General features: G+C 55.2%; 2 protein-coding genes across 4 annotated transcripts in view; one reads left to right on the plus strand and one right to left on the minus strand.

The window, feature by feature from the left end:
- Positions 1-282: 282 nt before the first annotated feature.
- SPACA7 (sperm acrosome associated 7) lies at positions 283-16,377 on the plus strand. The gene is made up of 7 exons (XM_070800503.1): positions 283-387; positions 3,519-3,580; positions 4,973-5,074; positions 6,029-6,133; positions 8,182-8,277; positions 15,282-15,362; positions 15,968-16,377. The coding sequence occupies exons 1-7, from the start codon at positions 305-307 to the stop codon at positions 15,982-15,984; spliced, it is 546 nt and encodes a 181-aa protein (XP_070656604.1). The 5' UTR covers positions 283-304; the 3' UTR covers positions 15,985-16,377.
- A 2,835-nt stretch (positions 16,378-19,212) lies between these two features.
- Positions 19,213-22,987, minus strand: part of TUBGCP3 (tubulin gamma complex component 3) — a 35,949-nt gene continuing 32,174 nt past the window's right edge. For all 3 annotated transcript variants that reach the window (XM_070800500.1, XM_019971754.2, XM_070800499.1), the window contains 3 exons: positions 22,683-22,823; positions 20,781-20,897; positions 19,213-20,215 (listed from right to left, as the gene is read on the minus strand). In XM_070800500.1, the coding sequence (XP_070656601.1) occupies positions 20,057-20,215; positions 20,781-20,897; positions 22,683-22,823 (417 nt within the window). In that variant the 3' untranslated portion in view covers positions 19,213-20,056. The remainder of the gene's footprint in view (positions 20,216-20,780; positions 20,898-22,682; positions 22,824-22,987) is intronic.

Here is a 22,987-nt window from a genome sequence, read left to right on the forward strand (position 1 = left end):
GCTCGGTGAGCCCCAGCCTCCTTCCAGCCACCTCTTTTGCCCGAAGCTGAATTGCTGGGTTTTGCCAGGTCCCAGGGCCGACAGGCCTGAAGAAGGAGCTCACCAGGGGTGAGGAGAAGGGTCCCCTGCTCCCCTCGGCCCCAGGGGGCCCCCTCTTCCCCGTCACGACCCCCCCACACGGGCAGGACCCGGCTCCTCTCCTGCCGTGATGTCACACACCCTGGGCATTCCACTGTGTCCTGGAGACGGAGGCGGGAGAAGCTGAGGGGCCTTCAGGAGAGGGTCCTCCTTCTGCTGGAGGGGCATGGCGGCCACCACAGGAGTGACCCTCCTGGTCCTGCTGCTCTACGGCGGGCAGGGAGCCGAGCTCCCGCCGATCAACGTGACCTCAGGTACGGCCTCGGCGCAGTCGTGGCCGGGAGGAAACGGGGCCCCCGGGTGAGTCCGGGGGCAAGGGGTTCTCCCAGGCCCTTCCCCTGCGTGCCGCTCCAGATTTACCACTTATTCCTGGAGGATGGAGCAAGCTGCACAGCTCTCCTATATTCGAAGAGTTTTTTGGATGGGGGAGTAGCATGCATTATATACTTTAACTTTTACGATCGACATTTATAGCCTACCCAAAAGTAGAGGAGTCGTGGAAAGAAGCTCCATTCCCTGGCTTCAGTTATACACATTTTGCCATCTTGTTTGGCACACACACACACACACACACACTTTCGTGGTTTTGGAGTATTTTAGCATCGCCCAAAATGTCTTATGATTCCCTGCAAATGCGTCTTGCTAAGATAAGGGCATTTTTCTTTTACGCACCTTGAGCGTCACTGAAGCACTAACAAAATGAAGAAAGCTCCCAGGCAGGGCCAATCCTGGCCCACGCCCAAATCTCCCCCCGGGTCTCAGAACATGCTTTACAGGCGGCGGGTTCGAATCCCACCCAGGCAGGCCCCGCTGGGCTCCGGCCGCTGCATCCCGACCCCTGGGTTGAGGAAGGCGACAGTGGACGCCACCCTCCTGGGACGGGATCGCTGCCCGAGGACTGCAGGGGGCGGGGTCCCCCGTGACCCCACTTTTCTGCCGGGAGACCTGAGCCCAGGCCCCCTCCCACCCTCCTCAGAGGGACGAGCCCAATGAACGAGGCCCTGCCAGGCCCCCTGCACGGTGCCCAGTGGACGAGCAGCCCTGGAGGTCCCCACAGGGCTTGAGCGGCTCTACCAAGAAGGACACGGCCTCAGCCTGGCCCCAAGTGACCAGGGAGGCCCAGCCCACTCCGGGTCTGGCGGGAGGGCAGGGGGTCCCCTGCCTGACCTTGCCGTGAAGAAGCTGGCGTTTCTAGCGATCTTTCCTCAGGACACTGAGTTTTGAGGCGCCTGCAAGGAGGCATCCTCTGGGTGCCGGGGCACGGGGTCTGTGACGGGCAGCGATGGGGGCTCACCCCGCGCTGGCTCCCCGCTGCCGCTGCTTTTGTGGCTCCCCGCCCCTGGCGCCCGTGGGAACGGCTCCCGCCGGGACTGACCCGAGTCTCCCGACGCAGCCCTAAGCCTGTCTGGCTCCTCGTCCCGACAGAGAGTCCATAGCAAGCCCAAGGGCAGCTCAGGGCTGGTCCCGGGCCGTGGTCTCTGCTCCAGCCTTCAGCCTCAGCGGACACTGGGCTGGCCTGACCCCGAGGGCAGCTCAGGGCCGGTCCCGGGCTGTGGTCTCTGCTCTAGCCTCAAGTCTTGGCAGACACTGGGCTGGCCTGACCCCGAGGGTACCTCAGGGCTGGTCCCGGGCTGTGGTCTCTGCTCCAGCCTTCAGCCTCGGTGGACACCGGGCTGGCCTGACCCCGAGAGAGCTCAGGGTCGGTCCTGGGCACAGTCTCTGTTCCAACCTCCAGCCTCGGCGGACACCGGGCTGGCCTGACCCAGAGGTCAGGAAGGGGGTGGCCCTGGCCCCGGGAGGGCAGAGGTCACCGTCCTGCTTTCCCCGGGTGGAGCAGAGCACACCCGCAGTGTTCCACGGCGAGCCCGTGCCAGGGCCAGGATGCGCACGTTCAAACATGGAGCAAGCAGCGTCGTCCCTGCGTGGGCACAGGGCACAGGGCACAGGGCACAGGGCACAGGGCCTGCGGACCCTGGACGGCGGGAGGAGACGCAGGCGGACAGGCAGCCACACTTGACGGGCCAGGCAGGCGTCACAAACATCAATATTTCTCTGCACACGCGCACGGCGGGCTTGCACAATGGCCCCATTATAATTAGGGACAGACGCGAAATGAGAAGAATATTTTTAACAAAGTGCTCGCAGGAGCAGCTGTGCCCATCCGTAATGACTCGCTAACGTCGCCTCCGAAGAGGACTGTACTTTTGTTTGCGGCGCTGACGGAGGTCAGCTCACTGGGAAGCGATTGTCATCACAGCACAGACCTTTCTGTGCAGTTTCCCTGCATTGTTCTGAGCCCGCGTGTGCGCAGATGAGCGATTGCTATGCAGATTGTCCGTCATTAAAACCATTTCAAAATCAGCGTCGTCATTGGTTTAGTGCTGGAACTTGAACGCCTGCAGACACCACCTGAGCGCTCTGTGTGAAGCAACGGGAAGGTGGCCTTGCCTGGGGTCCAGGGGGCAGCTGTCTTCTCTCTGGTCTCCCAGGGTCCTGGGGGCGGCCGTCTGCTCTCTGGTCTCCTTGGGGTCCTGGGGGTCCTGGGGGGTGGCCTCTGCTCTCTGGTCTCCTGGGGGTCCCTGGGGGTCCTGGGGGCGGCTGTCTGCTCTCTCATCTACCCGGGGTCCTGGGGGGGCAGCCGTCTGCTCTCTGGTCTCCTTGGGGTCACCAGGGGTCCTGGGGGTGACCGTCTGCTCTCTGGTCCCCCTGGGGCTGAAGGACAGGGCTGATCTTGACCTTGAGTGGAGGACGTGGACCCCGACACCAGCTCTGAGAAGAGTGGGAGGCGCCCTGGGGGTGCAGTGGGGACCAGTGCTCAGGGTCTCTGCACCCTGCCCAGCCCCGCCTGGCTGATTCAGGTCAGCGAGGCCGGGAAGGTGGAGCCAGGGGTCTAGGGCCCCACGGAGGACTGGCTTCCAGAGGCCAGCCCCAGGGGACCGAGCCCCCCAACGGGATCCCTGTTTACAGACGAGGAGCCGCAGGGGCTGGGCTCTCAGATCCCCAAGCAGAGGGGCAGAGGGCAGGCGGCCGTGCCCGTCTCCCTTCCTCCACGTCACGTCCTCAGCCCCAGACAGGCTCGCGGCTAGAACCCGTCATCGGGGAGGAGAGTGTGGTTTTCACAGAAGGATGCACATGCCCCTTCTTACCCTCCCCGAGGGCGGTGCCAGTGAGCCTGCCCAGGAGCGGGGTTGGTTCCCAGAGCAGGGCCACCTGTCATCACCCTCCAACCTCCTTCCAGACGAGCCGTGAGTCCCCAGATCCTGTGCAGGGCTTCCCCCCATCGAGCAGGCTGGTGGGCCCACAAAACCAAACCTATTTGGAGAGAAGTTGGTGCCAGTTCGAGGAACATTGTTAACCTACGAGGCTCCTTACTCCCCCACCTCAGGTTCAACCACTGCAACGAACAATACACAAGTTCAGGAGGATATGCCTGGAGTATCTGGTAAGGAAACTCCTCCTCCCAAACACGGCCGTCTGGGCGGGGCGGGGGGCTGGGGGCCGTCGCCCAGACACCCTGGTGCAAGCCGTACAGGCAGGGAGGTGGCCGGGTCTGAGGCCCCGCCAGACGGGAGTGGTGACGGGGACGCCGCTGAGCGGGGCTGCAGCTTAGACCTGGGGCTGTGGTCAGGTGCCCACTTGGGGAGGACCCTGCTCCGCAGGTCAGGGAGCGGCTGTGACTCACGCTGTCCTGGAGGGTCTGACAGTGCCGCTGCGGGTGTCTGGTCTCCGGGACCGTCGCGGGGACGGCGGTCAGCGTCCTGCAGGTGTGACGTCCAGAGCCTGCCGGCTGCCCTGCGGGCGCTCACTCGGAGGTCAGCATGCTCGCTGTGTGATGCAGGTCCGGTCGTTGTCCGTTTGCACATTCAGCATCTCATTTCTCTAAAGGGAAAGTTTAAAGTAGAAAATACTTGAGGTTTAAAAGCACAGGCGTTTCTCACCTTGCACGTCTGTTGGGCTCATCGCTACCTGGGATTTTTTCCAGAGACAATCACGTGTATGACGCCCACAGGTGTGGGTGTTTCTGTGTGTCTCCACATGAGCTGGGACCGAGGGGCTCCTGGGATGTGGGACTTTCTTGCTAAAACAGGAAAAGCAGGGCAAGCCGGGGTGGGCTGGTCACCCCGCTGGGCGGGAGTCAGCACACACCCAGCGCACGGACAGGCTGGTCGGCTTGGCCGCGGGGTTTGAACCTGGGCCTCGGCACTGATGTGTGTTCACATAGCCCCCACCCTGGCCCCTGACTGTGTCAACCGTGTCCTACACGCACGGCTTCATTTGAACCTCAAACAAATCCTGATGAGGTAAGTGCAGACCCCGTCGTATAGATGAGGAAGCCCGAGGCCCGAGAGACGTCAGAGGACGTCCGGTGAGCACAGAGCCAGGTGTGGTCCAGGGCTGCCCGACACCAAGGCCAGGGCCTGCGTTAGACGCTCCCTGGGCGGGCGCAGGGATGCGCAGGCAGAAAACAGGCCGCCTTGGGTAGAAATCAGGAAAGACGCTCGCGCCTGCCTGCCTCCCGGGGCGCAGATCACAGAGGCGGGGTGTCTCAGAGGGGACAGAGCGGCCCCTGGGGCAGAAGGAGATTCATGACCAGGCAGGGTCAGGTTTCCAGCATCTTGTCTCCAGCAAGGGTGTCCAGGTACCCGGATGAGCTCAGGTTTCCAGAAGTTACTTAGGGAGGCAGTGGTCTCCCCGCGCCTGAACAAGGTTTTTAGAAACCAAGTCCGTCTCCCCAGGTCCTTGGGTCCCTGTGTCCAGTCCTGCTCTCACCGACTGCCTTAGGGCCGCGCGGAGCAGAAGGGTGTAACAGGCATCCTTGTGTGCTTTTCCCAAGATGAAATTCTAGTCAAGGAGATGTTGGAGCCAAACAGATCATCAATGCCTAAAATACAAAGTGGTGGAACAATGGCATCAACAAGATTATTCAAGGAGAAAAGCAAGTATTCACCTTTTCGAGCCTTAGTTGCCTGTGTTCCTGGAGGTCTGCGGTGTGTATGCACAGTCCCATCTTGGCAGCATCTTTGAGATCAGCTACTCCTGGGGCAAAGGCAGATGGAGATGTGAAGGACACAGTAGTCCCATATTTTCTGTAATCTTCCCGAGGCAGGAAGGTCAAACCCAGACGGGCAGAGACAAGCTCCTGTATCTGGGAGGTCTCTGGGGGAACGTGCAGGAGAGGCCTGGTGCTTGGGGTGCATGTGGGGCTTAGCCGCCGCAGGACCCCAGGATGCATGCAGGCCAGAGCTTCCGACTACCCCGCTCCCCTAAGCCTCCTGAGAGCAGGGGCGGGGACTTGACTCCAGCCGACGGGACAAAACTAGGGTCCGAATGGACTGGCCCCCGGCCACAGAGCTGGTAGCGAACAAAACAGCGTGCTTTTCCCAAGTGAGGTTTTGCTGTTGTTCAGTCGCTCAGTCGTGTCCGACTCTTTGTGACCCCACGAACTGCAGCACGCCAGGCTTCCCTATCCTTCCCCATCTCCCAGAGTTTGCAGCTTAGTGTAGTCCAAACACACACAGAAAAGGGAAATAGCACCCTGAGGTCCAAACAGAACACGCGGTTAACCCGCAACGGCGGTGAGAGCCGTGTGTCTGAAATCTACAACAGAGCATGGAATGCGTTCAGCAGCAGGGAAGGTCAGCGTGTTCTTGAAATTCTGCATCCAGACGTCAATGCCAGTTCCTGGGATCACCTCTCAGAACATCTGCCAAACGGCTGGGTTCACAGAGGTCAGAGAATGCCCGCCTGTGCGTGTTGACTCACTGGAGCACGCTGTCAGGAGAAGCTGGAAAGCGTGTTAGCGTCCCCGCCTCAGGTTCCAAAGCGCAGTGTGGGTCAGAGCATCCCTGCATTCATGCTTTCCCCCGTTTCTTCCATGCTCCTCCTCAAGATGCCCGCACTGATGAGAGTGACCAACTCAGTGTTCCTGAGGGTTTCCACGAGTTTGCAGACTTGTCACCAATATCTCTGGAGACTGAGGACAAAATTCTCAATGGTAAATGCACCCTGGCAGGCCCCCACCTGAGCTCAGATGTGGTGGGAGGACTGCAGGGTGCAGACAGAAACGCCTCTTCCCGGAACGAACAGCCCAGGCTGGAGAGCGAGGCTGCTTTCCGCAGATCACCACTGCTCGGGAGGGGAGCTGCCTAGAACACGTTCTGGCCGGCTGGTTGAGTGTCTCCGCAGGCGGGGCCTGGGGATGTGCATTGCAGCCCGTCCCCCAGGCTCTCCAGTGAGCTGGCGGCTGGTGTTTGGAATACGGAGCAGGCAGAGGGCTGATATTTCTAGCGTCTCGGAAGGCATTGCACACTCGGACTTGTTGGGTCGCCCGCAGTCCGGTGTGGTGTTGGCCAAGCGGTGGCGTTCTGTTTCTATCAGGCATCTCTGCTTATTGATTGGGATTCTGCTTTAGAAAGAGCTTGCCCTTTATAAATATGTGTGCATGTATGTGCATACTTAAATGCTTCTTAATATCCACTCACACTCATAAATATTTACTCATTCTGTCAATTTTAGCACGTTAATGCGTTATTTTCTTTGTCCACATTGCCCCGAACTTGCCTTGGAACGCCTTCTGTTTAGTTTCTCTGTCCTTCGTCGCCCCGGCCTTTCAGGCACGTCCTCACTCTCTGGCAGCACAGCACGTCCTGGGCAGAAGCAGACTCAGACACACACGCACACACAGACGCCCACACGCACAGACACGCACCTCTGTGCTGGGTCCCGTCTGCCTCCCTGCTCCCCTTCTTTCACTCTAAACCACAGTGCACCCCTCGAGCACCACAGGGTTCTTCCAGGACCCTTCTTGAAGCTCCTTTTGGTACCACTTTGTCAGAAACCTGGCCCCCACTTTCCACAACATATTCAATCACTGCTTAGTCCTGGATTCAGGATGCTGCCCCCTCAACCCTAGAGAAGACCCAGGCTCCCCACTGCAGAATGACACCCGTGATTTAGGGTGGCCCGGGGCTGCCCCTCCCTACCAGGCACTCCACACGTGGCTTCTTTCCATCATCAGCTCCCTGCTGCTGTTTGCTCTCCATGTCAGTCCCTTCTTCCTGTTAATTATAAATACTTGTTTACAGACTTCCCGGGTGGCCTAGACAGTAAAAGCATCTACCTACAATGTAGGAGACCTGGGTTCGATCCCTGGGTCGGGAAGTTCATCTGGAGAAGGAAATGGCAACCCTCTCCAGTATTCTTGCCTGGAAAATCCCATGGACAGAGGGAGGAGCCTGGCAGGCTACAGTCCATGGGGTCACAAAGAGTCAGACACGACTGAGACTTCACTTCACTTCATTTATGTTTGACTCTGTGGCAGCCCCCCACCCCATGACCCCACCTGGCCACAGGGGACCAGCCTCGTCAGTTCCACCCTGTCCTTGCTGGGTCTCGTTTTGCACAGATGAGGAGATGAGGGATATTCGTGTGTCCCTCCTTTATTGCTCCAAGGGTTCACACCGTAAATCCCCTCTAGCCTTTTTCTCCCACTCAATCTTGAAACCTGAGCATCACTCCACGTGAGGATGGTCTCGTCTAGCTCTCGCAGCTGCGCGGTGTCCACAGGGTGTGAGCCACTCTGCTGCTGCTGCTGCTGCTAAGTCACTTCAGTCGTGTCCGACTCTGTGAGACCCCATAGAAGGCAGCCAACCGAGTGGGCAGGGTGAGCCACTCTAGTGCCCTGTTACCTGTGCACCGCCTGTTCACTCGTCTCCACCCTCTGCAGCTACGAGCAGCACACACACCGCTGCAATGAACAGCCTGGCACGTGTGAATGTTTCTGTCGTTGGCGATGAATCTCCAGGGAAAATTCTTAGGACTGGGATAAGGGGTCAAAAAAGGAGTGATCTGTAATCTTCATAGTCAGATAACGCCTGACCCTGGTATTCATTATACATAATAACTTCCCAAAACACTTCCCAATAAAATCTGAAAACAAGAGTGGTGTTTTAACCCAAACTTCTAAAAAAAAAGTATGAGCCAAGATGTAGATAAATATGTAACCACGCAAATGTTTCCCCTTCCCCATGTTCTTCATCCAAGAGCCCAGTGTGGACACGTCTTACGGAACCAGTGGCCCCGAGGGTCACCACGAGTCACGGACGTCCTCAGGCGCTGCAGACAGTCTCCACAGCAACGGTAAGAGCAGCTCCCTCCCCGCTCGCACCCGCAGGCAGAGGAGAGGCTGTGGGACCCGGCCTCCCCTCCGTGCGTGCTCACGCGTGTCAGCTACCGCCAAGCTGACGGGTGAGGAGCGTGTTCCCATCTCGTTTTAATTTGCAATTTTCTAATTAAGAGTTTGGACAGCTCATATTTTAAAGGCCATTCTTTTCATCAAGATCTGTCCTTTTATTCCTTCCCTTCAGTCATTTTTCAAGGCTAATGTTTAAAATACAGTTGAAACATACGGTATAAACTCTGTAACTCGCTTCTTCAGGCGACGTTGTAGCGATTTTCTTTTTCGCTTCCAGTTGTACGAAGGCAGAACTGACACGCCTCACTGTGCTCGCTCAGGTGTGCAGAGGACTGTCTGACTTACACGCGTCACGGAACCACGACCGCAGTTCAGGAAGCTCCCTGAGTGCCCTGCGGTGTCCACGTTGAGGAAGCCCCAGGAGAAGCAAGCCTCCGGGCGCTTCAATCCTGACAGAGAGAGAACGTTCTAATTCCATTCTTTTACATGTCGCTGTGCAGTTTTCCCAGCACCATTTACCGAAGAGATGTCCTTTCTCCGTTGTATAGTCTTCCTCCTTCGTCGTGGATTAACTGGCCGTAGGTGTGTGGGTTTACTTCCGGGCTCTCTTCTGTTAAACGCATCTGTGTGTCCGCCGCTGCATCAGTGCCGCATGGCTTTGATTACTGTGGCTCTGTAGCGCTTACCGGAAGCCCGGGAGGATTATGGCTCCGGCTTTGTTCTTTTTCCTTAGAATTGCTCTGGCAAGTCTGGGTCTTTTGTGGTTCCGTGTAAATTTTAGGATTATTTGTTCTGGTTCTGTGAAAAGTGTCATGGGTACTTTGATATGGATTGAGTTAAATCTGTAGCTGGCTTTGAGTAATATATCCATTTTAACTGGACTAATTATTCCAATCCAAGGGCCTATCTTTCCTTTTTTTCTTGGAATCTTCAATTTCATTTATCAGCGTTCTATGGTCCTCGTCATATGTCTTTCATCTCCTTTCCTTTATTTCAGCATCACTTTAAATGCACGGCACATACTTGGGTATTGCTTTCTAGGGAGTGTTACCAAAAACTAACTTTAATGCCTGAGTTAAGCTGATGGGCATCGCTGATGTGACTGGTAAATCCTGAGAGTTCCACATCGACAGAATTTTAAAGCAAACTGGTAACTATGGGGTAAACCCAAACAAGGATTCCTGAGTCAAACATTAATCAAATGAGGTTTAATATGTGGCCGTTGTACTCCGATTTGGAAACGGACTGAGGCTCAGGGAGGCTCGTCTTCCTTCCTGTGTTCCTTCCTCCCACGCTGTCAGGTCACGGCCCCATGAGGGTGACACCCACGTCTCCGAGAAGAGGGCTGTTCAGGACAAACCCGCTGCAGCTCTGGGTGGTCAGAGCCCACTGCGGTTTCAAGTCCACCCGAGCACCCCGTGAGGAGGCTGTGGCCCTGGAGAAGCCACAACTCAGGTCCTCCGGCGTCTGAGCCTACACTGACTTCTGCTCGGGCAGGGCGCCTGCGGGCCACACCAGAGCAAGGCAGCTCTCATCTGTGGGCTGGGAGTGCGTGTCTGCTTGGAACCTGATTGTCGGACAGGAACGTGGAGCGAGATTCACCCAGGGCAACAGCTCAGCTCTCGGATGTGAGATCTGAGGCCACGCAGCCCCGCCTGGGAAGTCCTGGAGCCAGAGCCCGGGAACCTGCAAGGGGCCCCTCTGGGGGATGCCAGGAGAGCCCCCAGCAGAGAGTTTCCCAGAGGCCACTGGGGCAGGGCAGCGTCTCTGACTGCTCCCCACCACACTCCTTCCTGCCTTTCTCTTGGGGGCTCCACTCCCGCTTTTTAATGAGCCGGAAACGTTCCCGCAGAGAACGAGGCAGGGTCTGCCTTGCCGGCGTGTGTTCACGGTGGAACTGACATGCTCAGTCTAGAAGCAAGCAGCCAGCGGCCCAGAGAGACAGACTTACCTAGAAGTTCCTCCAGTTGCCAGAGATAAAGCCGCCTCCATGAAACTGCTCCTGATCCTGTGACACTGCTTCGCCTCCCTGAACTTCTGTGCCATCATCTGTGAGCTGAGGCTGCTGCTGCTGCTAAGTCACTTCAGTCGTGTCCGACTCTGTGCGACCCCAGAGACAGCAGCCCACCAGGCTCCCACATCCCTGGGATTCTCCAGGCAAGAACACTGGAGTGGGTTGCCATTTCCTTCTCCAATGCATGAAAGTGAAAAGGGAAAGTGAAGTCACTCAGTCGTGTCTGACTCTTAGCAACCCCATGGACTGCAGCCCACCAGGCTCCTCCGTCCATGGGATTCTCCAGGCAAGAGTACTGGAGTGGGGTGCCATTGCCTTCTCTGAAGCTGAGGCTAGCGGTAAATAACTCATCTACCAACGCAAGAGGTTTGATCCCTGGGTCAGGAGGATCCTCTGAAGAAGGAAATGGCAACCCACTCCATCCAGTATCCTTACCTGGAGAATCCCATGGACAGAGGAGCCTGGTGGGCTGCAGTCCACAGGGTCTCAAAAAGTCAGACATGACTGACCATGTTGTTGCTGTGTTCCTTCTCTCAGTTGTATCCGACTCTTTGCAACCCCGTGGACTGCAGCACGCCAGGCCTCCCTGTCCATCACCAACTCCCGGAGCTTGCTCAAACTCATGTCCATTGAGTTGGTGATGCCATCCAACCATCTCATCCTCTGTCGTCCCCTTCTCCTCCTGCCTTCAGTCTTTACCACTGTCAGGGTCTTTTCCAGTGAGTCAGCTCTTCACATCAGGTGGCCAAAGTACTGGAGCTTCAGCATCAGTCCTTCCAATGAATATTCAGGACTGGTTTCCTTTCGGATTGATGACTGAGCGTACACACACACACCAGAGCTTCATCTGTAGGGCTGCTGTGAGGATTAAATAAATACAGGTAAAGAACTTGGGCAGGCAGAGCCTTGATTGTAAGAAATGTCGGCCTTCATGAAGGTATAATTTGCATGCAGTGAAATCCACCTTCCTTAGCGTCCCGCTTCCTCAAGTTCTGACAAATAGTGTCGCCAGCGCTGAGAACAAGACCCAGAAAAGGCCCGTCGCTCGGGTACCACGCCTCCGTGTAGTCAGCCCCTTCCCCTGCCCCCCACAAAGGCCGGCCTGCTTCCCGTCCCTCCGACGTTGCCTCTCCCGGAATGTCGACACGCGGTGAGGTGTCGCTTGCTGTGTAGACCGAGGCTGGTTTCCTCCGTCAGCAATTTGCCAAGTCACGCGGGCGTCTGCCGCCTTCCTCCTCCTCCGTGACGCTCCACTTGAGCCACAGCTTGCTCATTCCTCACCAGGGGAATGACATTTGAAGTGTTGTCAGGCTTGGGAATGATAAATAAAGCCACTGCAACCGTCTATACAGTAGCTTTGGGGTCAAGACAAATTTTCATTTCATTTAAATAAACATCTAGAGGCATGGTAACTGCGTTTTACTTTGTAAAAAACTGTCGAAACAGATTTTCCTGGACCCTCCCCAATATTTGATACTTAGACTATTTAACAAATCTAATGAGCCTGCAGGAGCATCTCCTTGTAGTGCCAGTTTTCATTTCTCTAGTAACCAATACGTGAACCGTGAACTTCCAGATGTTCAAGCTGGTTTTAGAAAAGGCAGAGGAACCAGAGATCAAATTGCCAACATCCACTGGGATCATCGAAAAAGCAAGAGAGTTCCAGAAAAACATCTATTTCTGCTTTATTGACTATGCCAAAGCCTTTGACTGTGTGGATCACAATAAACTGTGGAAAATTCTGAAAGACATGGAAATACCAGACCACCTGACCTGTCTCTTGAGAAATCTGTATGCAGGTCAGGAAGCAACAGTCAGAACTGGACATGGAACAACAGACTGGTTCCAAATAGGAAAAGGAGTACGTCAAGGCTGTATATTGTCACTCTGTTTATTTAACTTATATGCAGAGTACATCATGAGAAACACTGGGCTGGATGAAGCACAAGCTTCAAGATTGCCAGGAGAAATAGCAACAACCTGAGATATGCAGAGGACACCACCCTTATGGCAGAAAGTGAAGAGTAACTAAAAGGCCTCTTGAGGAAGGTGAAAGAGGAGAGTGAAAAAGTTGGCTTAAAGCTCAACATTCAGAAAACTAAGACATGGCATCTGGTCCCATCACTTCATGGGAAATAGATGGGGAAACAGTGCAAACAGTGTCAAACTTTATTTTGGGGGGCTCCAAAATCACTGCAGATGCTGATTGTAGCCATGAAAGTAAAGGACACTTACTCCTTGGAAGGAAAGTTATGACCAACCTAGATAGCATATTCAAAAGCAAACACATTACTTTGCCAACAAAGGTCTGTCTAGTCAAGGCTATGGTTTTTCCAGTGGTCATGTATGGATGTGAGAGTTGGACTGTAAAGAAAGCTAAGAGCTGAAGAATTGATGCTTTTGAACTGTGGTGTTGGAGAAGACTCTTGAGAGTCCCTTGGACTGCAAGGAGGTCCAACCAGTCCATCCTAAAGGAGGCCAGACCTGTGTGTTCATTGGAAGGACTGATGCTGAGGCTGAAACTCCAATACTTTGGCCACCTCATGCAAAGAGTTGACTCATTGGAAAAGACCCTGATGCTGGGAGGGATTGGGGGCAGGAGGAGAAGGGGACAACAGAGGATGAGATGGCTGGATGGCATCACCAACTCCATGCACATGAGTTTGGGTGAACTCCGGGAGTTGGCGATGGACAGGGAGGCCTGGCGTGCTGGGATTCATGGGGTTGCAGAGTTGGACACAACTGAGCAACTGAACTAAACTGAGTAACCAATAATGTTGAGCATCTTGTCCTGTTTATTTGCCTGTAGGAAACGCCAATCCACCCGTGTTCTTACCTGGAGAACCCCATGGACAGAGGAGCCTGGTGTGGGCTACAGTCCATAGGGTTGCAAAGAGTTGGACACGACTGAGCATGCACGCATACACATATCTTCTTCGGACAAACCTCTGTTCAAATATTTTGTCCATTATTAGTTTCTTTTCTTACTGCATTTTGAGAAGCATCTGTATGTTTTGGATACAAGTCCTTCATCAGATATGTGATTGGAAAATATTTTCTACCAGACTGTGGCTTGCTTTTTCATTTGCATAACATTGCTTTTCAAAGATCAGAAGTTCTTAATATTGATCAAGTCCAATTTATCAATTTTCATTTTCTGGATCATGTTTTTGGTGTCAAATATGCGAAATCTTCGCCTAATTCAGTCACAAATACTTTCTGTGTTCTTTTCTTTTACGTTTGGGACTATGCCCAGTTCGTGGAGCACATTATGAAAGGTACGGACGTCTTGCGCTGTCTTTCTCGCACATCGAGGTTCCACGGTTTCAGCACCGTTTGCTGCCCGAGCTCAGCTTTCTCTGTTGAGCTGCTTTTGCTGACATTTTGTTCTTGAGTTGCCAGACGGTGTCAGTCAGCCGATGGCTGGGTTGACTGGGTCTGTTTCTGGGCTCTCTCTTATCCCACTGACAGAAGACCCCTTCTTTCTCAGGTATCACACTGTACCAGCCACTGTGAGATCACAACAGTTGAAATCAGGTAGTGTGAATCCTACTTTGGTCTTGATTTTCTAAATCAATTTAGCTCTTCTGGTTCATCTTCTCATAAAAATTTAAGACACAGCTTTTTAATTTCTACCAAAAAAAAAAAAAGTCAGATGTGGATTTGATTGGGATTTCTACAACTCCACAGACCACTCGGGAAGAAGCCAACATCTGGACAATATCTAGTCTTCGAACCCGCAGTGACCTCGCTTCTTTAGGTCTCCCGTGACTTCTCATTAGTGACTAAAACCGTGCATACATTTGATCATATTTATAGACACATTACTAATTCTTGGTGTTGTTACAAATGGTACTTTTCATCCCCAGTTGTCTGCTTCTAGCGTATGGAAGCATGATTGTTTCACACTGATCCTGTAACCATCACCCTGGACAACTCGCCCTTCAGTTCCGGGAAACCGCCTGCAGAATCGTCAGGATTTTCTTTATGATCATACCATCTGGGAACAATTTATATACATATACACACATATATACCTTCTATTTATTTTTTTTGCCTTATTACCCAGCTCCAATACAATGCTGAATGTTAAATAGGAGTGGTTAGAATGGACATTCTTTCATAACTTAGAGTGAAAACATCAAGGACAATTTTACTAAAGATGTCAGCTGTGGGCATTTTTAACAGAGTCCTTTCATTAGGCTGAAGAAGTTCCCTTCTCCTCCGAGTTTATTGAGCGTTTTGATGGGTGAATGGGTGTTGAGTTTTGGCCAAGTCTGTTTCGGTACCTGTTGTAGGCACAGTGAACTTTTTTGGTAAAAAGCCAGACAGTAAAGAATTTAGCCTCTGGCGGCAACGTGACTCCTGCTCTCACTACTTACTGTATCCTGGCACAGAAGCAGCCAGAGACAATGCACAGAAGCCTGGGTGAGCTTCTCATTCAACAAAACTTCATTCATTAGAAAGGTGCTGATCCACTCTCATCAAGAGAACAGAGGCAAGGAACAGAGGTCACAGCTTTTAACATAATAACTTACAGCCCTTAAGTCCTCGTTCACCAATCGCTGATCTTTGGAAATGATCAACTGTTTTGTTTTGTTAATGCTGTTTATATCATGAATTACACGAAATTGATTTTTGAGTGTTGAGCCAGCCTTGTGTTCCCAGAATAAACCCAGCTGGTCACGACAGTTTCATTTCTATACATCCTGGATCCAGTTTGCTAAGATGCACTGAACTTTTCCACCTGTACGCCCTGGTGATGGCTGCCTGGAAGGAAGGATGTCTCCCGGCCCTGCCCGAGGCCACAAGCACGTCACGAGCTCTGTGAGGTGCTGCTGCCTCGGAGCTCATGGTTTTCTAACGTTGAAAAGACGTTTGGAAACTTGCCTTAACTTTCAAAAGACTTGACTGTTCTATTAATTTTTCCCCCAGGAAAGAAGTACCCCAAAACTGATCAACAATTGAAACAATCAGTTCTGGACACGATCCTTCAAAATATCGGAAAATCTTCAGGTAAAGCAAACAACGATGTGGTGACAACAGGGGTCACCCCCCTGGTGAGAAGGGAAGCACTGAGCCCACTCGGAGGACCCACGGGAGCCGTGCGCGGCTCTGGAGAGGACCCTCCATCCTAGGGGGACCCTGCGAGCCCCATACCAGGGTCCACAGTCCCGGGGTCACCAGCCACCTGCGGGCTCCCCACCCTCCTTGGCTGAACTGAGCGAGACTGAGCCTCTTTCCAGAGATAACGGGATGAGGGGCACTGTCACCCACCCACATGACCCGGCGCACAGGCCCAGGGAGGTCATTGCACCGGTGGGCAGCCACGCCCCCCGCCGCCGGGACCGCCCGCCTGGGACCTGCTTCCCAGGCTTTTTCAGACACATCGGCCTCTGCTTCTCGTGCCTCTGAAGCTGCGGTTCTGCTCTTCGCTCGCTAACCTCCCCTAAACCCACGCTCCCTCCTCCTCCTCCACGCACACTCACCTCAGCCTCACAGCCCTTCCCCTTGCTGCCCGCAGACCAGGGCATTGCCAGTCGAGCCGCTGGGATCCCACGGGAGGCTCAGGGCAGGGGTGCAAGTCCTACAATTTCTCAGCGAAATCTCTCTCCACACAGGAAACTCTCTCCAGTAAGTGGCAGAGGAACAGAGCGGCCCAGAAGTGTCTTGGAGAGCAGTCCAGGGCTGTGCGCTCCAAGGGAGCCCCCTGAGCGGGGCACCCAGACTGCGTGAGCACACACCCACCCTTGGCAATAAAGAGCATATGTATGTACATACGTCACGCTGGTAACCGCTCCGCAGGACAGAGTTCTGTTCTGTGACCTTAAGCAGTCCCTTTAAATGTTAAGCTAGAAGGTGAGGGTAGGTGGTTTTCTTTTAGTTTTTGTAAAGAAACAAGAAACAAACAACTACATTTGAGAAGAGCATGGAGACCTGCCTCTCTGCTACAGGGCAAGGCTTGAGACCCTCGAGGATCCTGTCCATGAAGAGCCAGTCTGAAGGCCTGATGTCAGCCTTCCCACCTCCCTCTTCTGGCAAGAAGTGTGCACACATGTGCGACATGCATATGTGCGTGCATGCGCGCGCACACACACACACACACACACACACACACACACACACACGCACACACACAATGCCATTGCATCGCCACGTTCGCCAGGCTGGGGAAACGCAAACTGAGGCTCCATGCCGGTTTTATGAAATGAGCGTGGGAACACGGAGGAACATGGTGGGGGATGCAAGAGGATCTGGGAAGCAGCACCTCCGTCTGACCCCCGCTGCCCCCACCACGGCCGGCCAGGGTACTTTGCTGTGCTCCTTCTGTCTGCAAACCCTCCACGGATGTCTTTCCATTGGATCCCATTCAGCTGATAAGGCGCTGTGTTCAGCTGAAAGTCAACCTCTCCGCGGCTAAGCCAATGTGTTTGCAGAGACCTCCGCTGCACAATTACCAGGGCAGCTTGCACTGCCTTTGTTGAGCTAAAGAGGACAAGAAGAACTCTAAGGGAGGGCGACCCAGGGAAGAAGGCAGGACAACCTGGGATGGAAAAGCTTGTCATTTACTAATTTGATCACTATCTCTACACTCCAGCCTTACACGCGGACGTCGTCCCCACCAAAAACCTGAACTGGGAGGAAGCAAGGTCTGCGTGGCGGCCAGGAGGAGGGGATGGAGACTCGAGGGCCTCGAGGCCACCCCCGGCAGCCCGGTGTGCCCAGGAGGTCCAGGGCCTTCATGGAAACTCTTGTCCAACTCTCACCCCAAGCGAGACTCAGCACCAGAGGAGGGCTAGAGGTGGGCACCAGCTGCCCACGCCTGTCAGACCAGGTCCAGAAGGCCTGGGTCGCAGGGGTGCAGCTGTCCAGAGAGGAGCAGGCAGAGGCCAGGCCCAGCCCCCGTGGGGTAACGAACCTCCAGTGGGACCAGCCCTGTGCTCACAGGGGCGTCTCCAGATCCCCGGGTAACACGGAAGCCATGACAGCCGCAGGGGACGCCTGGAGCAGGGCAGGTCCCCCGCGAGGCTGGTCTGCACTCCGGTGGGGAGGGGAGGCCTGACGGAGGCGGCCAGCCGGCACCCCGCGAGGCAGACACAGGCTGTCGCGCTCTCTGGGGCCCTCGGGGGTGGGGGCCGGGGCGAGGTCAGTGGTGGAGCTGGCGAGCCCCTGGGAGGACACCAGGCAGAAGCCGCCGTCAGCAGCACGAAGCTGGGCTCCAGGCAAACTGCTGTGCGACTTTCGCTCCTTGCATTTTTATTAAAACCTTAAACTGGAAGAAAGGCAGAGAAATACACTTCTCTCCTTGAAGAGACACCTGGCAACATGGCCTCAGAACAATATCCATAATCACTTGGTCGGATTTCCATAACATCTGACTCAATTCTCTGGAGGCAGAGATCCCCGTGTGCTCACGCCCTGCTCCCCGAGTCGGCAGGGCGGGGCAAGGCATGAGGAGGCTGCAGTGGTGCACCCCCGCGGTGCCCCCTCCAAGCAGGCGGGGGATCTGACCCCAAGGCCTGGGGCGCTCAGCCCCAGCGCAGGGCCAGGTGACCCCGGCACGGCACCTGCTGTGCCTGGGTGCCCCCAGAACACACAGCAGTGGAGACGTCCCTGGGGCGGGGGGCCTGCACCACCCCCCTGCCCCGTGGCTGCTGTGGTTTCCGCCCCTCTCGCCCTCATGCGGACCTGGCGCCCTGTGACCCAGTCTGAGTGTGACTGTGGCTATTCGACCCAACTCTTTTCCCTGCAAGTGAGGTTTTCCGTGGGCTGTGCCCTCCTGTCCCAGAGTCCAGTCTGGAGGACACGACCTCCCCAGAGATGGGGCGTCGCCCATCATGGGGTCTGCTGGGGACCAGGCCCAGGGGACAGGCCATTCGCCCAGCAGGACAAACAGCGAGTCCTCTAGCAGGAGCTCAGCCTTGGGGCTTCGGCCTCAGCAGCTGGCCTCCCTGGGTGGCAGCAGGGGCAGCGGGGGTGGGGGGCTCCTGTCCACTGAGCACAGGCCCCCTGACCGAGGACCGTGTGCTGGCCCCACGCAGGCTCTCCCCCGTGACGACCTGGAAGCTGAGAGCAGTGATCATTTTCTGGTGGAAGCAGTGACCTCCTGGGGCTGTGAGGGCTCCTGCCTCCAAACAGCTCACTCACAGTGGGCTCTCCCCTCCCCCACCCCAGGTGGAGCTCCCACTCAATGCCAACTCTTCTGGGCAAGACCCTGCTGGGTGACAGGCTGCTTGACCCTTGGGGGCCAGACCCACAACCCATCCTGAGGTTTGAGAGCCTCCACTGGCCCCGGCCCGCAGCCCTGGCCCCGGGAAGCTCCTCCTCAGCCCACAGGCCAGCTTGACTGCTTGACAGCTCTCTAGATGCAGAGCGGCGTGCGAGCGTGCTTTCCGCCAAGGACTCATCTCTGGGAGATGCTCGAGACAGAGCAGAGGCAGGCTCCGAGCCCCACGGACTCTGGGCAGTCCGTCTAGCAGCGCATGGCAGCCCCTCCGGGAAGCTGTGCGCTGGGGAAACTGCTTCCCAGCTCTGCCACGCGAATTTCTAAACCGAAAGTAAACGTGTATCCTAGGGAGCTCGGAACCTCACCCTGGGTCCGCTGCTGGGCAGCCGGGGCCCCTGGTGCCCCTCTGTCCTGCAAGACCCTGCGCCCAGAGGAGCCAGTGTGGGTGTTGGAACACCGATCTCCCCACCCCCCAGTGCGGGGGCCCTCGCTCACCCGAGCCTGAGGGGCGCACACGGTTAGTTTCCTGGCTTCACAGACGGTGATTCACGTGCTGAAGCACAAACCCTGCTGACACCTGGCCCTGGAGCCTGGGGGTGAACTGTCCTCACAGACGAGTCGAGAAAGAACCAACACATCTGAAAGATAATTGCTTTTAATTGTCTAAGTTTTCACTTACGCAACATAATAAAGGTGGATTTATGTGACTTGATATGACATTTTTACAAAAAATGTCCCCCCAACATCTGGGCAGCAGTATATAAATATTTACAATGAAAAAATAGGCAAGGAAAAAGGAAATCTTCATTATTCAAGACAATTTCTTTCCAATGCTTATCAGAATCCTGAAAATAAAATACTTTGTTAACTTTTCAGGCATCCATATTTACACAGTGCTTCAGCTGATGGTTCAAAGAACTGAGGCATCAGGACTCTGCTCTTTTCTACTCTATTTCCCAAGTTATCTGAGAGTAAATGAGATACAAAAATGTAAACTTTGAAGGAAGAGAAAAAAAGAATAAACGTGTAAACACACTGATAGAAAGGTCCTCAGAGAGGTTAATATTTTACAACACTAAAAACCAAAATAAAATGCTCTCTATATTTCCTTAGTAGGGACATTAGATTTCAATTTAATTTGGTTATATTAACAAGAATTGCCTCTAAAGAGGATGTTAAAAAAATAGCAATGACATTACCATCTTAACTGATGAATATCCATCGCCTTAATTTTCTCTGAAAGAAAGTGTGATCTTTTAAAAAGTGACAAATATAAATTATATCGTGGAGGGCTTAAGAAACCTCAAAGTATGGTATCTTTTACATATGAAGACTTTAAAAAATAAATTCGGATAGTGCAAGCCAGCCCGTTTAACTTAGTGACGTCACGAACACGGTCAGTTCCGCTGTCTAGAGGCCCGCCCCACCTCTGGCCGAGCAGGCGTCCCGGGGACGTTTCCGGGGCGGCCCCCGGCGCTGGGCCTCAGGTGTGGGAGCTGCGCCGGCCCCGGGCACCCAGGGACACACGCAGCCTCGGCTCCCGTGCCCGGTAGTGCTCGTTGAAGTCCAGCCTGAAGCTCAGGAAGCGCAGGCTCTCGTCGGAGCTGGTTGTCAGCAGCACCAAGAACTGCTGCACCACACCCTGCGGAGACAGAGGGGGACGCGCTCGCTCAGGTGCGGGCGGAGCCCCCGCCGTGCAGCCCCGTGGGGGCTTCCAGCAACTCCCACCCTGGCAGGGTTCCGGGACCAGGGTTCACACCGTCGATGAAATTCACAACAGCAGCTTCATGAGAAAGGACTAAGCAACAGATTTTCCTTCTGGCCCTTAAATTCTACAAGAATCAGTGAAACGGCAAAGCAAGCACGGAAAGGGCACCTGCTGATTTAATTCCGAGCAGGAAAGCCCCGCGCTACACTGCTTACCTTCCACGTGGCTAGAAAGCACAGAGTCAGGAAGCCTGATGGGAGACACTTGAGAACTTAAGGAGCAGACGCGCGCTGGGAACCACGGCCTCAGGGCTCAGGGCAAGGGCTGAGTCACCAGAGGGGCCCGCTCACACCACAGATCCTCCTCCACTTGGGGGACACGCCTGGGAGCTCCGACCCATCTCTGACCGCAGAGAAGAGGCCACACTGACTGAGTGAGGCCTGTCCGCCCCTCGACAGCACGTGTCCTTGCGGGGACGGCACGAGGTCTGGACACGCACCTGGTAAAAATGGGTCAGGATGCGCAGCTGGGAGCACATCTTCGGGATGGACTCCCGGAACTCCCGGATCCGCTGGTTCTCTTGCTCCTCCTCTGCTGCCGTCACGCCCCACTGGCCCTGAGTCAGGAGAACCAGAGGTCAGACTCCGGACGAAGATGCACACGGGCAGGGGTAGACGTGGGTGGGGGAGCTATTTCGGGGCCGTCTCCTCGTGGTTCTGACACGTGCGGTCAAGGACCCGCAGCTGGGAAATCACCTTGCTGCTGCACCACGGGGGAGAAGCCGGGACGCCCGCTCCGAGACCATGGTGTGCACACGTGTGTACAGGTGTGTGTGTCAGGGGCAGGGAGGTCAGAGAGCAAAGACAGGGGTGGGCTCCTGCTGGAAAACAAGGCTTCCCAACACGAAACACACAGAAGGGTCCTGTGTGCATCCTGGACACCTGACCACACCCACGTGCTCCGGGAAGCTCGGAGGCAGCAGAAAGCAGCTCCCCAGGCCCCCCGCACAGGCCCCCCACGTGCAGGGGCCTCAGGTCTGATGGTGGCTTCCTGGGTCACAGCCTCCTGAACATCGATCACTCCTCAGGCACGGTTTCAGCTTTGCCGGCTCCTGCCGTCTGGACACAACACACCGAACCACCCGCCTCACCATGCAGGTCTGCTCCGCAAGGTGCTGGCGCACACAGCGGGTACCATCTCCAGGGGGGCCTGGGCCCAGAGTGCAGGCTCATGGCTCCCAGGAAGGGCAGGCTCTCCAGGCCGGGGCAGTCTGGGAGTCAGCACGGCTGGCTTTCCCAACACCGCCTGCCTGCCCAGCAGCTGACATGCGTGAGCATGTGAGAACGGGCGCCCGGGAGTGTGTGTATTTATCCTTACTCCCACTTTGCGAATCAGGAAACGGGGCTCTGGCAGGGCAAGTCAGCAAAGGCAGGAAGCCGGTGACGGGCGTAAGCCTCAGGCTGCCCTGCCCAGGAGGCCCTGGGGGTGTCACCAGCTCTGATGTCTCAGCCACAAACCCTGCTCCTGGCAACGCAAACAGAGTGAACACGTGTCCAGGACACACACAGGATCCTTCTATGTGTCTCGTGCTTGGAAGTCTAATTTTCTGGCAGGAGCCCACCCTGCTCTCTGCTCTCTGACCCCACCCCCCCCACACACACACACACCTGTACACACCTGTGCACACCTGTGCACACCACGGCTTCGGAGCGACATCCTGGCCTCTTCCCCACGGTGCAGCAGCAGGGTGATTTCCCAGCCACAGGTCCATGCCCCGTGTGTCAGAACCGTGAGGTGACGGCCCTCAAACACCTGTCTCCACATACACGGGAGACAACGTGCCAGACACGCTGGATTCTTTCAAGTTACACCCCCACCGACACAGACAAGGAAATACTCAACACACAACCGAACTGTGTCAGCTGAAAAGCCATCTGTCACCACCCCGAGAACAAGCACCTTGAAAAAGCCAGAACCTGTACAGATTATACCCAATACAAGAAATCCCACGAAGACCCAAACTTATTCAGTATTTGTACTTCAAGGTTATAAATGAAATATTGCAGTGAGGTCACTAAAAACAGCCCAAGTGCAGAAATCCAGTTCCTGTGTGCACACTTGTGTCTGCCCGCTCCAGATGTGTGTGTGCAGCCAGGCACCGCCCAGCAGAGACACCGATGCAGACGGACATCTGGACACTCCCTGAGGGACACTGGCCAGAGACCTGAACTTCCTGTGCACTTGGCCTTCATTGGTTTTTAAGCTGGGTGACGGTGACCACCCAGCTCACTCAGGACCCGGCGGGACACAAGGTGACCGCAGCAGAGTCCCTGAGGGCTTGCAGTTTCCATGGCAACTGCTTACCACCTAAACCAACATGCCAGCCACCCCCAAACCACACCTCAGCTTCCCGCTGCTTCTTCTTGTCCTCAAACTGCAGGCGTCTCTGCAGCTCCTCCAGAGCGGCCCTGCAGATGGCATCCTGCGTGCTCTGAAGCTCAATGATCTGGTCGAACACGGCTCTCAGCTGGTTGAGAAGAGCCTGGAGAGAGAGAACAGCCCTTTCTCTTATGAACAGAGCCCCCCACATACGTATTAATCACTACGCTTTTCAAATAATACACTGACCATGAGCGAAAAACCACTGTAAACCCAGACATCAACTCTGACTCTCAAGGGCTCTTAACTGTTCTCACTCATCCACAT

The sequence above is a fragment of the Bos indicus genome, chromosome 12 (assembly GCF_029378745.1).
Source record: "Bos indicus isolate NIAB-ARS_2022 breed Sahiwal x Tharparkar chromosome 12, NIAB-ARS_B.indTharparkar_mat_pri_1.0, whole genome shotgun sequence".
In the NCBI taxonomy this organism is placed as follows: Eukaryota; Metazoa; Chordata; class Mammalia; order Artiodactyla; family Bovidae; genus Bos; species Bos indicus.